This window comes from Canis lupus, chromosome 1 (assembly GCF_003254725.2).
Source record: "Canis lupus dingo isolate Sandy chromosome 1, ASM325472v2, whole genome shotgun sequence".
In the NCBI taxonomy this organism is placed as follows: Eukaryota; Metazoa; Chordata; class Mammalia; order Carnivora; family Canidae; genus Canis; species Canis lupus.
Genome location: NC_064243.1, coordinates 106109649 through 106125311, shown reverse-complemented (window position 1 = coordinate 106125311; position 15663 = coordinate 106109649). Strand labels below are relative to the sequence as shown.

Sequence of the window (15663 nt, the reverse complement as noted above, 5' to 3'; positions counted from 1 at the left end):
CCACTTTGGCAGGCCACGGAAAATGCAGCTAAAATTAGCTGAGGACAGACAGGTGGACGACCCACCGGCATCCTGCCCTCCTGGCCCCAACCTAGCCCCTCACCCAAGGTCCTCCAGTCCTCCTCTTGGATACCTGGTGGGGGGAGGCTGAAATGTAGTAATGGGGAGACAGAGGTGCCGTGAGCCTGGGATGGCAGAAGTGGGAGGCCGCGTGGTGCCCGGGAGTGGTGCCTGGGAGCGGGTGGAACCAGTGACTTCACTGAAGTGTGGCTGACAACGTGTGCAGAGGACTGCTGGGAATCGGTGTCCCAGGGGAGCGAGGACACTAAGATAGGGGTGTCACAGGGCAGAGCATCATGCATGGGGTGTCCCCAAGGGAACCACAAGAGATGGCCGCTGCAGGCTGTTGGAGGCATCCTGAGAGAGGGGTGTGGGTAGGTGGGGAGACTGACCTGGGAGGGCCCATCCCGTGAGTGGGTGCAGTGGCCTGGGTCAGTGTGGGGTGGTTGTGGATAACCTGTGGGCACATCTGAGGACTGGCACCACAGGACAGGTGGATCAGCATTGCCTGGTACTGGCAGATCCACTCAGAGGGAGACTGGGGGCTGGGAGGGTGGCTAAGAAGTGGGATGATGGTCTGGAGGACTGGGGTGGGAAGTAATCTTCAGGTCCCCCACTATTCTCTCCTGAGGTGGCCTTATAAGCCTGGGTCCCAAATGGGGTCCACCTCCCTCTGCTTCTCCCAGTCTCCCACCCCAGCACCGGAAACCAGAATGTCTGGTCTGGTCCCTCCCCCCCACACCAGGCCCAGCTCCTGCACCGTTGCCATGGAGATGGGAAGCAGTGGAGGGTACTGCTGACTTTGGGGGAGTGGGGATGGGCTGGGGGGGTTGGGGGTTGGGGGAAGACAAAATGAGTGTGGGGGCAGGACAGTTCCAAGAGCTGTGGGTGAGTGAGCAGCTTAACCACGAGCTGGCCCACCCCTCCCCCATGCATGGCCAGGTTGCGAAGCCCCCTCCCCCTCCAGGTACCCAGCAGAGCTGCCCCACCTGGTCCGTGCGGAGGTACCCCCCTCCCTCGGCAGCCTACGGCTCCCCCCACACTCCACATCCCACCTCCGGACCCGGAGTCCGCTGCCACTCCCCCTCGGCTGACCCTGGCTGACCCCAGCCTCAGCCGGGCACTTAATGGGGTGGCCAGGGGGATGAAAGCAAAGCTGGCCCCGGCTCCCCAGCGCGTGCGGCTGCCCCCCACCCCCCAGACCAGCTCCGGCCCCTCCCCCTCAGGCCCGAGGGAGGGAGCGGGCACACTCCGCCGGGGCGGCATGAATCAAACGCTCCGCGGCTAAGAATAGCTGGCACGCAGCTGGTACTGAGACGGGCTGAGGAATCGGCGGGGGGGGGGGGGGTGGAGAAGGGGAGAGAGGGGGTGCCCTGCGAGGCTGCGGGGGCACAGGGGGCGGCTGGTGTGGCCGAGAGCCGGGCCCGGGAGAATGAATGGAGGCGGAGAGAGGCGGGGAAAGGCGGGGAGAGGAGCCGGGGCTGGGGCTGAGAAACTGGTGGGGGAGAGCCCCGGGCCGGGGAGAGGGGGCGGGGGCACCCGGGAGCGGGACTCGGAGGCGGGAGCCGAGGGGGCGCGCCGGCCGGCGGAGAAGGAGAGGAGACGGGTGGGGAAGAAGGGAGGCTCGAAAGAGGGTGGGAGGGGATTGGAGGAGACTAGAAGGAGAGGCAGGAACCAGAGGGGGCCCAAGGGGGCGGAGGAGGCCAAGGCCCAGACCCCCGACGGAGGGGCAGGGAACCACGCTGACCTAGGGGAGGAGCCTCCCGCGGCGGGGCTGCAGAAGGGGTCAAGGGCCCCGGTCGGCCGGGGTGGGCGAGGCGGGGGAGTGGCCGGGCAGGGCCAGGAGGTGGGTACAGCGACCGAGCCCTTGGCCTGGGAGCACGGGGCAGCGGGCTGGGGGCCTTATGGGCGGGGGGATGGGGGGGCGCATCCTCCCCTCAAGTCTGCTATCTGGGACGGGGCACGGGGGACCGGGGCGTAACCCAATTTGGCGTCGCCCGGGGCAACGCTCCCCTCCTCACCCCACCCCCCACCGCACACCCGGGCCGGGAGCCCGGCGCGCGGCCAAGGACGTCCGGGGCGCCCCTGCCCCCTCCCGCGGCCCCGGCCCCGGCCCCGGCCCCGCAACTCCCCGAAACCCCCGGGTTTTCGGCCCCCTTACCTGCCTGGCGGGGCTGCTGAGTCCCGGTCGGCGGCGCCCGCGGCCCCTCCCCCCTCCCCCCACCCCCCACCCCCCCGGAGACGGGGGACCCTCAGGCCATGCCCCACCGCCCCGGAGGGCGAGCGGGCCGGGGAGGGGGCGGGCGGGGGCCGGGGGGGAGGGCGGGGGGGCCGAGGACCTCACCCCCCCCGCGGGCCGGGCCTGGCCATCCGCAGAGCGCCCCCCCTTCTGCCGCGGCCGCCGCGCCCCTCCGGGCTAGCCCGCCCCCGGCTCGGTCCGGCCGGCTCCGGGCGCGGCGTCTCCGCCTGCTCTTCCTCCTCCTCTTCCTCAAGCCGCCGCCGCCGCCGCCGCCGCCGCCCGCTCCGCGCCTCCTCTGCCTCCCTTCTCGCTCTCTCGCTCTCACTGTCTCTCCCTCACCCTGTCTCTCTCTCTCCCTCCCTCTCTCCCTCCCCTCCCTCCGCCCTCTCCCCTCCCTCCGGAGCCAGCAGAGGAGATATCGCCCCTCCCCGCGCCCCCAAACCTCGCCCATCCCCCCAGCCGGCTCCACCCCCTCCCCTGCCTCCCCCCCATCCTCATCGCCACCAGATAACCCAAGGGGGCTCTACCCCTGCTTGCTCCCTACCCGGACCATGGGGCCCCGCCCCCCTAAGGGTACCGCTCCACACACACACACACACACACACACACACACACACACACCAGGACCGCCCCTTCCCACAGCGCTTCCCAACCCCTCTACACACAGTAGGACACAGTGAATATTTGTTGCTAGACTCTACATTTCCAAACTGGATTGTGAGAGCTATAGATTTCTGTCCCCCCCAACACACACACAAACACACACACACAAACACACACACACACACACACACACACACACATCTTCCCCCAAGGCACAGGTGCTTAGAGTCACTAGCTGGCCCTGCTAGGAACGTGTGCACATTACCCCATATACATACTCTCCAAGGCATGCATGACCTAACATACCTGAGTGTACATCACCACAAACACACCTAGCTACATGTACATATCACACCCGCTGTCCAGGGCAGACACGCAGCACAGCAGTAACCCCCTCACCCAGAGGGGCAAGCACCCAGGTGGGCATGCTCAGATCTCCAGCTCACACGCATGCCAGAAACAGAGGCACGCGACTATAAGGAGACATGTGCATGCAGCCCCATCACACTCACCCACCTCACCATTTCACAGGTGTGTGCACACATCCAGTTAGAGGCACAACATAGTGCCACAGCTCCCCTCCTAGCTGACATTTCTTGAGCACTTCCTGTGTGCCAGGCTCTGCTCTGGATTCACTCATCGACTTTTCACATCAATCCTTTGGGCTGTGGATTTTCACCATCCCCATTTTCCTGAGCAGGAAACTGGGGCACAGAGAAGCCCAAGGTCACCTAGCTATAAAGAGGTGGTACCAAGGATCAGGGACAGGTAGGCTGGCTCAGTCTCTATGCCACTGTTGTTCACTATGAGGCATGCCATAGCTGCATGTCCTCCTTCATTATACACAGACACACCCAAGATCTCCTCACAGCTCAGGTCCCTGGTGCCTGGGACAACCACACAGGCAGGGCAGTTCCCACAAGGCAATGGTGAGAGGTTCCTATCCTTCTTCTAGCTCCACCAGCTTCTCCAGGACCGCCCACCAGCTGGAGCACAGGCAACGCAGAGGGCAGTTCTAGGGACGCCTCTGGATGTGCATCTCCGGCTGTGGGCTCCAGGGTACCGGGGTATGAGCCAGCCCAGCTTCAGGAGGCCTCTCTCTAGATGCATACTTACCAGCCCAGGTGGTGAGCATCTGGGCCCCGGGGAGAGCACAGCTGCCCACACTGGCACCAGCAGCGAGGGAGGCTGTGCACCCCTCTATGGTTTACAAGGACTTTCCTGGCCTGTGCATTTTCTCTCCAGGCCTCTCTCTGCTAGGGAGGGGTCCCCCAGGCCCCTAATAGGCACCTGAATGGCCTAGGCTCTGAGACGGTGAGCAGCCTGCCTTAATGTCACACTGTCTTCTGCTTTCTTGGAAAAGGGAAGACTGGATGAGTGGACTTCCAAGGCCCCCCTGGGGCTTCTAGCGTGCCCTGCCCTTGCTTTGACCTGGAAGCCTCTGCCAGCTGCTGCCACACTGGTGCCCTCCAGCAGGTTGCGCCATCCCTTCTCTGAGCCTCAGTTTCTTCTCTTGAAGAGTGGGCTCTGCAATCCCTGGCTGCTAAACATCATGTGCACTGGCACAACCTAGCCAGGCCCAGGCTGGGAAAGCCCTGCATGACTCACGGGTCTGGCATAGAGTGGGCATGGCATGGCCTCCTGCTTCCTTTGCCTCTGCAGCTTCTCTCCCACTGCCTTCACCACCTCCACCCTGACTACCCCCACCCTGGATGCCCCTGTGCCCTTGCCCCAGGGAAGTCGGGGTGCCACCTAAACATGGTGGTCAAGCCTTCAGTCTTTTGGCTAAACTGTTACCCCACCAGGAATAGCTATTTCCTTCCTTACTTAGCAGACTGATTGAGCACCTACTGTGTGCTGGATTGGCCCTGGTCTAGCTCTGGGGATAAAGCAATGAACAAGAATGCCTGCCTTCATTGGCAAGAGTCCGGCAATAAAAAAAACAATGTCAGTTCTTGATTGTACCAACAAGATAAAATGGGGTGTTAATTGGTAGAGGTGCAGCTTCTTTTGGATATGATAGGGAAGGGCTCAGTGAGCTGAGACCTCAGTAATGAGAAGGAGCAGGGGGAAGAGCATTTGGAGTAAAAGTCTAGTGCAAAAGCTCTGAGGTCGGAGGGAGCTTGACATCCAGGAAATAGTGAAGAGGGCAGTGTGGCTGGAGCCTGGGGGGCAAGGGGGGGCATGAGCTTGCAGAGGTACAAAGGGCCCATCCTTCCCAGCCCCCCACTGTGCAGGCCAGGCCAGTGCTGAGGACAGTGTTTGGCTTCCCTCCTGCATGTGATGGGAAGCTGGGGGAGCAGGGGAGTGGGGAGTGACGTGATCTGATTTACGGTTTGGAAGCATTGCTCTGGCTGCGGCAAGCAGCGTGGATTGGAGGGGCTCGGGAGAAGGGAGGGGGAGAGCCAGGAGGAGGTGACTGCAGTGGTCCAGTCGAGAGATGAAGCACTTGGCTGAACGCTCAGAGCTCCGTGCACCCAGCGCTGCGGTCTGTCTACTCCACCTCTGGAGAAAGCTTCCTTGACCACCACCAGCCAACCCTCCCTCCTCCCCTTCTGCCCTACAGTCTGCAAGTCTGTGAGGAGCTGGAGTCCCCAGCACTGCCCCACCCAGGGCCTGGCCTGCAGGAGGCTTCCAGGAAAGTACAGCAAATGAATCCCAGAGCCCTGCCTTCTAGAGTTGCATATACAGCGACATGCATGCTCTTTATACGTGTCCCCACAGACAGGGACACATACTCATTTTCATCCTGGGGCAATGACTTGAGGCCAGGAAGGGAGCTCTGGGGGCAGGAGGTGCCCTAGAGCCTGCAAACCGTGGGAAAGCCTCCTCCAGGAGGGGGCGTGGGCGATGGTGGCCGCAGGGTAATAAAAACCTTTGGAGACCCTCTAGTCTCCCTGCTCCTGAGGAGTGGCCAGGAGGAGGAGTAGGGAGCAGAGCCAAGCTCCAAGAATCCCTCTGAGGTTGTGTCCTGGGCAGAGGTTGTGTCCCCAGGATCCCTTGGAGAGCCAGCTCCATCCTCTCCGGGCCATCTGAGCTTTTGGCCATGGTGGAAGGAAAGAGGAGGGCGGAAGTGAGCTCTGGAAAGTGGGAAGAGGGGGGGTATGTGGGAAGACCCAAGGCGGGATCCAGGCTTTGGAACGTTGGAGGTTTCCGGCCACAGAGGCAGGGCCTCAGGGGAGCCAAGAGAGGCGGGGAGAGACACACACACACACACACAGAAGAGCAGGGACCAACAGACAAGCAGACGGTGGACACAGACAAGAGCTGGGAGGGAAGGGACCAGGGGCTAGTGATTTGTGTGCACTCCAGTTCCCAGAGACATCCCCTTCCCAGAGATCCCTCTGCAGCCTTGAGTGCTGCGGAGCCCAATCTGATGCAGGCAGCCTGGCTGCTTGGGGCCCTGGTGGTCCCTCAGCTCCTGGGCTTCAGCCATGGGGCTAGAGGAGCAGACCGAGAATGGGAGGGGGTCTGGGGAGGCGCCCAAGAGGAGGAGCGTGAGAGGGAAGCCCTGATGCTGAAGGTGAGTTGCTTAGGACTCTCGCGGGGAGCTGGGGGTGTGGGGAGGAGGGTCTTCCAGGGTTGGGGAAATGGGCTAGGGAGAGTGATGGGACAGGCTCAAAGGATGGGATGATGGGTTCAGACAAGGGACTCTGGGGCAGAGCTTACAGCTGTAAAGGGGTTGCTGGAGCGTGTGGGGCGTCAGAACGCAGCTGGGCTGCCCCTAATCATCCGTTCCCTGCCTCAGCATTTGCAGGAGGCCCTGGGGCTGCCAGCTGGGAGGGGGGATGAAAATCCTGAGGGAATCCCTGAAGACAAGGAGACCTGGGGAACCGAGGAGGACGGTCAGGGGGAGGAAGAGGAGGAAGCAACGGCAACCCCGTACACTGGCCCCAGTCCCTCTCCCACCCCTGAGGACACCGTCACTTATATCCGTGAGTAATCGTTAGCTCCGCCCTGCCCCCAGGCCTCCGCGGTCATTTTTCTCAAAAATGTACCTTCGTTTCACTGCCCAGGACCTTTCAATTGCCCACCGCCCAGCTGATAATCCCACGTCCCTGGAGCTCCGGGTGCCTGGCCTTGCCTCCCCAAGAGCCCGAGGCCACTGGCCCCATCTTCCAGGAATCCCGAGTGCTCCCCACCCCAACTCCGTCCCCGGAAGCCCTAAGTCCCTCCAGACCCTTTGGTCCCCACCCCGCGGGTCCCGTTCAGCGTGCGCCCCGTCTGTCCGCAGTGGGCCGCCTGGCCGGCCTGGACGCAGGCCTGCACCAGCTGCACGTCCGTCTGCACGCGTTAGACACCCGCATGGTCGAGCTGACTCGGGGGCTGCGGCAGCTGCGGGAGGCGGCAGGCGACACCCGCGACGCCGTGGAAGCCCTGCAGGAGGCGCAGAGCCGCGCGGAGCGCGAGCACGGCCGCTTAGAGGGTGAGTCCGCATCGCGCGGGGCCGGGAAGTGGGACGATCCGGGTCAAGAGGAGGGCCGGTGGGAGGAAGGGGCCCAGAAACCTCTGGAGAGACTCAGGGTTCCTAGAGATTTGGAGGTACGGGCTTACGGGGAGCTTAGAGTAGCCGGCAGGGTGAGCGCGGAGAGCGGGCGTGCCGTAGGGGCGTCCAGCGGCGCTGTGGAGCGTTGCCGACTCGGGCCGCGCCACGCCCCCTACGGTCCAGTTCCCGCAGTCTGGCCCCACCCCCGGCGGGCCTAACTCCCCGCCTCCCAGCGGTTCCGACCCCGCCCCCTCGCAGCCCGCCCCGGAGGCCCCGACCCCGCCCTCTCCCCGCCCCGGAGATGCCTGACCCCGCCCCGCCCCGCCCCGCCCCGCCCGCAGGCTGCCTGAAGGGGCTGCGCCTTGGCCACAAGTGCTTCCTGCTATCGCGCGACTTCGAGGCGCAGGCAGCGGCGCAGGCGCGGTGTGTGGCGCGGGGCGGGAGCCTGGCGCAGCCCGCGGACCGCCAGCAGATGGAGGCGCTCACGCGCTACCTGCGCGCGGCGCTCGCCCCTTATAACTGGCCAGTGTGGCTGGGCGTGCACGACAGGCGCGCCGAGGGACTCTACCTCTTCGAGAACGGCCAGCGCGTGTCCTTCTTCGCCTGGCACCGCGCGCCCCGTCCGGAGCCCGGCGCCGGGCCCAGCCCCGCGCCGCACCCGCTCAGCCCCAACCAGCCCAACGGCGGCACGCTGGAGAACTGCGTGGCGCAGGCCTCGGACGACGGCTCCTGGTGGGACCACGACTGCGAACGCCGCCTCTACTACGTCTGCGAGTACCCCTTCTAGCGGGGCCGGTCCTCGCGTCTCCAGTCCAGCCCACCACTCGCCCTCTGGCTGGGCTGTTCATCCTGGAGAATGCCCTTCCCTCCCTCTCTCCCTGCCCACGGATGGAAGTGTGTACCCCCCCTTGGCTGGACGATCCCGGGGGGCTTTCTGCGGAGCCGAGAGCCCTTACACTCCTGTGTCTTTCTTGGCATCAGGCTAAGTTCCGCGCTAATAAAGCCTTCTGGAATCTGACTTGAGCTAGCAGTGGAGGCACTTTTGGTCTGTCGCGTTGAGGGGCAAGCCCTGGAAGGGCAAGACCCTGGCCTTTGGATGCCTATCCCGTTCCGTTTTTACAGATATTATTTGAGCCCCAGAATCAGAAGGATGGAGAACACACACACACACACACACATCTATATATATACACACACATCATCTGCTCCTGCACACAAATGCCCAAAGTACACGCATGCACACGTTGCTGACGCCTCCAGCTCCATCGTGTCCCACTCACGACCTTTGCGACACAGGGCCTGTCAGGCATTGTCCAGGCCTTGGCCTTGGTGCAGGTCAAAGAGGTCTGAGAAATACAAAGGAGCTAAAGGTTCTGACAAGTCCTGCAGGAAAAAAACCATTTAATTTTAATTAGTGTATCTCAAACTCGTTCCACCAGATGGTTCCTTAGCATCATGTAATGTCAGGCCCTGCCCTACTCCCTTCCTCAACCTCAGGGGCATGTGTTGAGAAGCAAACTTAATGTATACAGCCTGGAAACTTAGGCTCCCTCCTAGTGTGCCATAAGCCAGTCCCTTTCCTTCTCTGTGCCTCAGTTTCCCCACCTGAACATGGGCACAATTATCCCACCTTGCATTAACTCTTGGGAAATTCAGGTGAACCTAGGAAAGTGAGTGTTTCAAAAATGGTTGAATGTGAGTCACATGCTACCTTTCTTTCACTGCCTTTTTCACATCTTTGTTCCCTGAGAACACTCGGGAGTGGGCCAGCCAGGCCTCTGCATTGAGGACAGTCTCTTTGAGGGAGGAGCTCTTATTCTGGAATCACCCACTGTCTTCCCCCCAATACTGGCAACATGATCCTGACCCTGACGTCATCATGGGGCCCAGGAACTGGAGTGTGCCGTGTCTGTCCTTATATCTCCATCCCTCCCTCTCCTTCAGCTGTGGTACCACCAGCCTAAAATGTCACCATTGGATCCACCGGTGGGAGGAATGAGCCATCCCTGTCATCTCAGCTCTGTCATTTCTCAGCCCCACAGTCCCCATAGATAGGAGTAACAGAATGGGGAATGGTGGGGAAGGTGGCAGGGTGGGGGAGGTGACAGGGTGGGGGAGGTGGCAGGGTGGAGGGGTGCTCTGGTCAGGAAGGCTTCAATCAGGGAACTGAAAACATTGCTCAAAATTCTTCCCCCTCTGAACTTGTTTCCTGGAGTTGGGAAGATACAGCAGGATGTCTTCTAGGCGACCAGAGGGCACATTAGTCAGGCATGGATGGGCATTTATCTGCTACTGCCTGGAAGGGGCCCACCATTAGAGACATGACATTCTGAAAGATGGGTGGGTCAATGTGGAGCAGTTCAGTGGTTACCTGCCTGGACTCCGGAGCCAGACATCCCAGGTTCTAATCCTATCTCGGCCACTTACCTTTAGGAAATATAAAGTGAGATATAACCTCGATGCCTCAGTGTCCCCATTTGTACATTGCGGGTAAGAATATCTAGAAGAGTGCTGGATACTGAGAGGTCCTTGCAACATTAGATATGGCTCTCACGTGGCAATTTTAACCTCACCCTCACCTCTGCATGCTCTGTCCAGACATTGTCTTTGCATATATGTACAGGTTCTCTCAAGAACTAATGTGTTACCCTGAACAACCCTCCCACCTCCCTCCAGCAGGGTTAGGTGCCCCCTGTAATGTTCCAGAACGGCTGGGTTCTCTTCTGACCTAAGCCCTGATCAGCCAGACTGGAGAGCCTCGCTGGGCAGGGCTGGGTATGACCAACTCTGCGTCCCCAGCATCTCCTGGCACAGCGCAGCTCTTTGTAGGAAGAAAGATGCCTGTCCCGGGCCATTTTTGGGATCTTGAGATGAGTTCCATCTCTGCTTCTCTTCCTCCCTGGCCTCCCCCCAAGCTGACCCAGGAGCCTTCCCTGGGCTCCCAGAGTCAGGGGCTCTCCTCATCACCCCATCCATTACTCTAGGTCACCACTGTTTGGTCACAAGCCCAGGGACATAGACTTGGGAGCGCATAGAGAGATAGGGTGGGGGGGCCCGCAGTGGAGGGCATTTTGCGAGCATCAATTCAGCTGTTTAAGCATCTGCTCAGCTGCCCTGTACGCTGCATTCTGGACTGATTCCTCAGTTCTGTTCATAGGGACCCTGCCCTCTCACCTCCGAGGAGCCCTCCCATGCCTGCCAAAAGCCAGCGTTTGCCAATGCCCCCGCCCTGGCTCTCTGTGGAGCACCTGCGGTCTGAGAGCTCGGAGTCGCGGACCAGAGAAGGCCTCAGCAGCTGCCTGGGATCGATGCATGAAGAAATTGCAGGGCGGTGGTAGAAGATGGGCTCAATCCTTGCGATGACCCAGCGGAGGAAGAAGAACCCGGCCGGCCCCGGTTTGCCAAGACTACAAATCCCAAGGGTCCGAGCGGCGGGCCCTCTACCTTCTCAGAACCACGTTTCCCAGCAGCCATCGGGAACCTCACGCAAGTCCTCGAAAGTCCCGCCTCCTCCTCCCACGTGAGGCTCGCTTACATTGCCCAGAAAGCATGACAGGTCAGAACTTGGCCGTCTCCAATCAGAGTACACACCCCTACTCCCCATCCGCCCGGCCTCACCCCAAGGTACTTTGGGAAATGTAGTCCTGTCAGGCGTCAACGGGAAGACAAACCCAAGGCGACGTCTAACATTCATTTAGGCTTAGACTGTAACCAGTACTGAGACCTTTCCAAGAGTTTTTAAAAATACGGGTGAATTTTACAGATAATTGGAAACTGATAATAAGCATTTATTTAAAACATAAGTGCATAGAAACATGAGAATGAATAGAAAATGGTTAAGAAATAGTTCTCAAAATTTGAGTATCTTGAGTATGTACTGAATTACAACATAAAATACAATATAAAAAGTCTTCCTTGGCCTCGAAAAAATTTGCTAAATACTAGTCCAAACTAATTTAGTTTCCTTAAAACACACACACACATACACACACACACACACCTTTTTTGTTTGGAAATAATCTCAAGGTTACAAATAACCTGCACAAATACAAATAGTATCTACGCAGATTTATCTACTGTTAACAGTTTACCCCATTGCTTTGGCTTTATCATTATTTATCTATCTGTCCATCCATCCATCCATCCATCATCCACCCCTCCATCCTAACTCAATTATCAGGAAAGAATTAAAGTCAAGTTTACTAACCAATTGCAGGGAAGGAGACCACATCCCAAAGGAGAAGCTGTGATCAACTTATACGATTTGGGGGAAGAGAAGAATTTTGGTGAAATTTAAGTGAAATGGTGCTTTAGTAGCTTCAGAGCAAAGCAGGGATGTGTATAAATGAGTCAACAGTTACGAACTGCAAAGTGGACTCAGAATCCTGTTTCCTTGGAAACTGTAAAGTTAAGATAAACGTGGCATGCCATGCCCAGAAACTCTATATAAAGCTCTGCATCAGGGCTGGAAATTGAGGCTTCTTGTCTATATCAAAGTGACTTAGATATTCTGGGAAAAGTAGGATAAGTTTCATTCTTATGGATATATTTTCAAACAATAAAGTTTCTAAAAGCCTATGATTTTAGAGAGCAAACTTTCTCAGTGAGTAAGATAGCAGTAGTTGCTCACAAAGGGGGTGGTTGGGACACTTTACAGCTGCCACATACTGGGAGAAATGCTTCCTGTTAACTTTGCCCCTGGACTTATCTGTGTTTATAGATAGATGGTGGGCAGATTTTTTAGTTTTTGCTTCTCAATACATGCATTAGTTACACACACCATTACCCTTTGCCCCTGAATACTGCAGTGGGTATTTCCCAAGAAGAGAGATACTCTCTGACTTATTCTTAGCAATCGATCTCAATAAATGTAACATTTACTCAATACTTTTTATCTAATCTCCTTGTGGTGTCTCCATTTCATCAGTTGGCCCAAATGCTGTATCTCAGAGCACTTTCCCTTTCCAGTTCAGGATCCAGTCTGGGGTCAGGTATTGCATATTGTTGTCCTGTCTCCTCGAATCTGGAACATTCCCATATTTCTGATATTGACATTTTGGAAGAATGACCACCTTTTATTTTTTTAATAGAAGTTCCTCACTTGAGTTTCTGACATTTCCTTGTGGTGATTAGATTCAGGCTATACATTCTCCACCAGAATATATGAGGTGAGGTGTATCTTTCCCTTCTAGGCCCAGTTGAGGGAAGTGTGCACAGAATAGAATAACTTCTTTTGTTTTAGGTCATATTTCTGTCCTCAGGGATTCACTTTGAACATGACCCCCTCCTGGCTTCCACAGGCTTTTCTGTGCCAGCCCATGTTCTTTTTTTTTTTTTTTCAGCCCCATGTTCTTTATTCATTCTTTTGAACAACCTCTCCTCTGCTCCAGCCTCAAGCTATCACCTCATCCTAAAATGGCAGCCTCTCCCATTCCAGCAGCAAATTGCTTCTTTCCAAAGCACAGGTGGTTGTGTGAGCTGGGCCAGATGGCAGTGTAAGCTCAGGTTCTGGAAATTCCTGCAGGAGGCAAATCGCCTTCCCTTCTCAATCTATTTCTACCTATTCTAAACACAACTGGACTTCAGGTTCTGACCCTGAGCCATGATAGCTCCTGGCAGCCTTCTGGGCAGGAAGCCAGAGCTGGGGTGGATTTGGAGGACAGAGGTGGCAGAAAGTGGAACACCAGCTCTGCCTTAAAAACAATCTTGTTTTGGGCAATTTTGTAATTGTGGGTACATGGAAAGTAGTATATGTGAAAGAAATGAGAAGACCAGCCATAGGGGCACCTGGGTGGCTGAGTGTCTGCCTTTGGCTCAGGTCATGATCTCAGGGTTCTGGGATGGAGCCCCACATCGGGCTCTCTGCTCAGCAGGGAGTCTGCTTCTCCTTCTCCCTCTGCCCCTCCCCCCTGCTCCTTCTCTCTCTCTCAAATAAATATAATCTTTAAGGAAAAAAAAGACCACTCATTAATTCACCACTCATTTTAATACTAGGATATTATTGTTTACTACTCTTTCCTTGTGCTGGCCCTCATGCCCACCTGAACCACTATCCTGAATCATGTCCATCCTTCACTCAATTTCCATGATTACTGTAGCACATATGTATGTATCCCTAAACAACATATGATTTAGTTTTGCTTGTTTATGAGCTTTATAGCAATGATACCTGCATTAGTATTCTAGGGCTGCCATAACAAAGCACCAGAGACAGGGAAGCTTAAACAACAGAAATTTTCTTTCTCACAGTTCTGGAAGGTAGGAGTTGAAGATGCAGGTGTCAGCAGGTTGATTCCTTCACAGGCCTCTCTCTGTGGCTTGCAGACAACTGCCTTTTTTTTGTGTCTTCACACAGTCTTTCATCTGTGTTTAGGCATTCCTGGTGTCTCTCGGTGTGTCCAAATTTCCTGTTACAAGGACACCAGTCAGCTTGGATTATGGTCCACTCTAAGGGCTTCATTTTAAAGACCTTATTTCAAGATACAGTCACATTCTAAGGTACTACCTGCTTTGACACATGAATCGATGGAGAGGGGTAAAATTTAGCTTGTAAACATATCTTACTGTATGTAGCTACAGATGTAGCTAGCTTTTTTTTTTAAGTTTATTTATTTATTTATTTATTTATTTATTTATTTATTTATTCATGAGAGACACACACACAGAGAGAGGCAGAGATAGGCAGAGAGAGAAGCAGGCTTCATGCAGGGAGCCCTATGTGGGACTCGATCCTAGGACTCCAGGATCATGACCTGAGCCGAAGGCAGATGCTCAACCACTGAGCCACCCAGGTGTCCCTGTAGCTAGCTTTATGAGAAAAAAAAAGGGTTTTATTTTTTAAGTAATCTCTATGTCCAGTGTGGGGCTTGAACGTACAACCCCAAGATCAAGAGTTGAACACTCCACTGACTGAAGCAGCCAGGCGCCCCTAGGTTTTTGGTTTGTTTTTTAAATGAGTTTTTCTTTTCTTTTTTTTTTTTTTTTTGAGAGTAGTTTTAGGTTGACAACAAGGTTGAGAGGAAGGTACAGAGATTTCCCCTATACCCCCACCCTCACACATGCATAGCCTCCCCCATCATCAGCATCCCCCACTGGAGTGGATATATTTGCCACAATTGAATCTACATGGACACATTACCCCTCAAAGTTTACCTGAGGGCTCACTCTTAGGGATGTATGTTTGGGGGGTTTGGACAAATGTATAATGACATATATCCATCATTATAGTATCATACAGTACTTTTGGGGAGTCATTTAAGAAATCCTTCCCTGGGGGAGTATAAGAAGACTAGCCATAGGGGGCGCCAGGGTGGCTCAGTGGTTGAGTGTCTGCCTTGGGCTCAGGGCATGATCCCAGGGTCCTGGGATCAAGTCCTGTATCGGGCTCCCTGCTCAGTGGGGAGCCTGCTTCTCCCTCTCCTGCTTCCCCTGCTTGTGCTCTCTCTCTCTCTCCTTCCCTCTCTGTTTCAAATAAATAAATAAATAAAATCGAAAGAAAGAAAGAAAGAAAGAAAGAAAGAAAGAAAGAAAGAAAGAAAGAAAGAAAAGAATTCCTTCCCTGCCGCCAGAAGTGAAGGACATTTTCTCGCATTCTTAAAGTTTTCCCTTCCATGTGAAAGTCTTCAATCCACCTGAAGTTGTTGTTTATGAGGTGTGATGTATAAATCCAGTTTATTTCTTCCTCTAAGGATAACCAATGATCTTAACAGCATTTGTTAAATAATTATCCTTTCCTGATTCTCTGCGGTCCCTGCCCTGTCATATTTTGGAATTTGTGGCTCTTTTATGGGGCTCTCTGATCCACACATTGATTAATTTGTTTAAGCCTTCATCAAGACCATCCTGTCTCAATAACCATTGCTTCGTATAACATTTCATGAATGAACTTTGCAACTTTGTATAAACCCGCCCAAAAATTAGAAAAAGAAGTAACATTCTTCAGTTCATTTTAATGAGGTTACTACAATGTTAACACACAAAAAAATAGTCAGGGACAGGGGTGCCTGGCTGAGTCAATTGGTGGAGCGTGCAACTTTTGATTCCGGGGTTGTGGGTTGGCATCCCACATTGGGTGTAGAGATTACTTTAAAAAATCTTTAAAAATAGTCAGAACAGCCACAGAGCAGCCCCAGTGGCCCAGCGGTTTAGTGCCTGCCTTTGGCCCAGGGTGTGATCCTGAGGCCCCGGGATCAAGTCCCACATCGGGCTCCCTGCATGGAACCTGCTTCTCTCTCTGCCTGTGTCTCTGCCTCTCTCTCTGTGTGTCTCTCATGAA

At 55.7% G+C, this 15663-nt stretch overlaps 2 protein-coding genes and 1 long non-coding RNA gene across 3 annotated transcripts in view; 2 read left to right on the top strand and 1 right to left on the bottom strand.

The window, feature by feature from the left end:
* The window catches only part of SHANK1 (SH3 and multiple ankyrin repeat domains 1), a 45728-nt gene extending 43424 nt beyond the window's left edge, over nucleotides 1-2304 (bottom strand). The window contains 1 exon segment of the mRNA XM_025424129.3: nucleotides 2222-2304. The gene's annotated coding sequence lies outside the window, so the exon portion shown is untranslated.
* A 641-nt stretch (nucleotides 2305-2945) lies between these two features.
* On the top strand, nucleotides 2946-8411 carry CLEC11A (C-type lectin domain containing 11A). The gene is made up of 4 exons (XM_025424128.3): nucleotides 2946-6425; nucleotides 6651-6837; nucleotides 7137-7328; nucleotides 7730-8411. Exons 1-4 carry the CDS (start codon nucleotides 5949-5951, stop codon nucleotides 8173-8175), a joined length of 1302 nt encoding a protein of 433 aa, XP_025279913.3. The 5' UTR covers nucleotides 2946-5948; the 3' UTR covers nucleotides 8176-8411.
* A 1215-nt stretch (nucleotides 8412-9626) lies between these two features.
* LOC125754897 (uncharacterized) lies at nucleotides 9627-11966 on the top strand. The gene is made up of 2 exons (XR_007409989.1): nucleotides 9627-10944; nucleotides 11605-11966. It is a non-coding gene; the product is annotated as an uncharacterized LOC125754897 (long non-coding RNA).
* Nucleotides 11967-15663: the final 3697 nt, after the last annotated feature.

What these genes read in the sequence shown, in the direction of transcription:
- CLEC11A (XM_025424128.3), top strand. Translation starts at nt 5,949, where the DNA reads ATGGTGGAAGGAAAGAGGAGGGCGGAAGTGAGCTCTGGAAAGTGGGAA. An exon ending in GGGAAGCCCTGATGCTGAAG is followed by an intron (nt 6,426 to 6,650) that starts GTGAGTTGCTTA and finishes TCCCTGCCTCAG; the next exon opens with CATTTGCAGGAGGCCCTGGG. An exon ending in GGACACCGTCACTTATATCC is followed by an intron (nt 6,838 to 7,136) that starts GTGAGTAATCGT and finishes GTCTGTCCGCAG; the next exon opens with TGGGCCGCCTGGCCGGCCTG.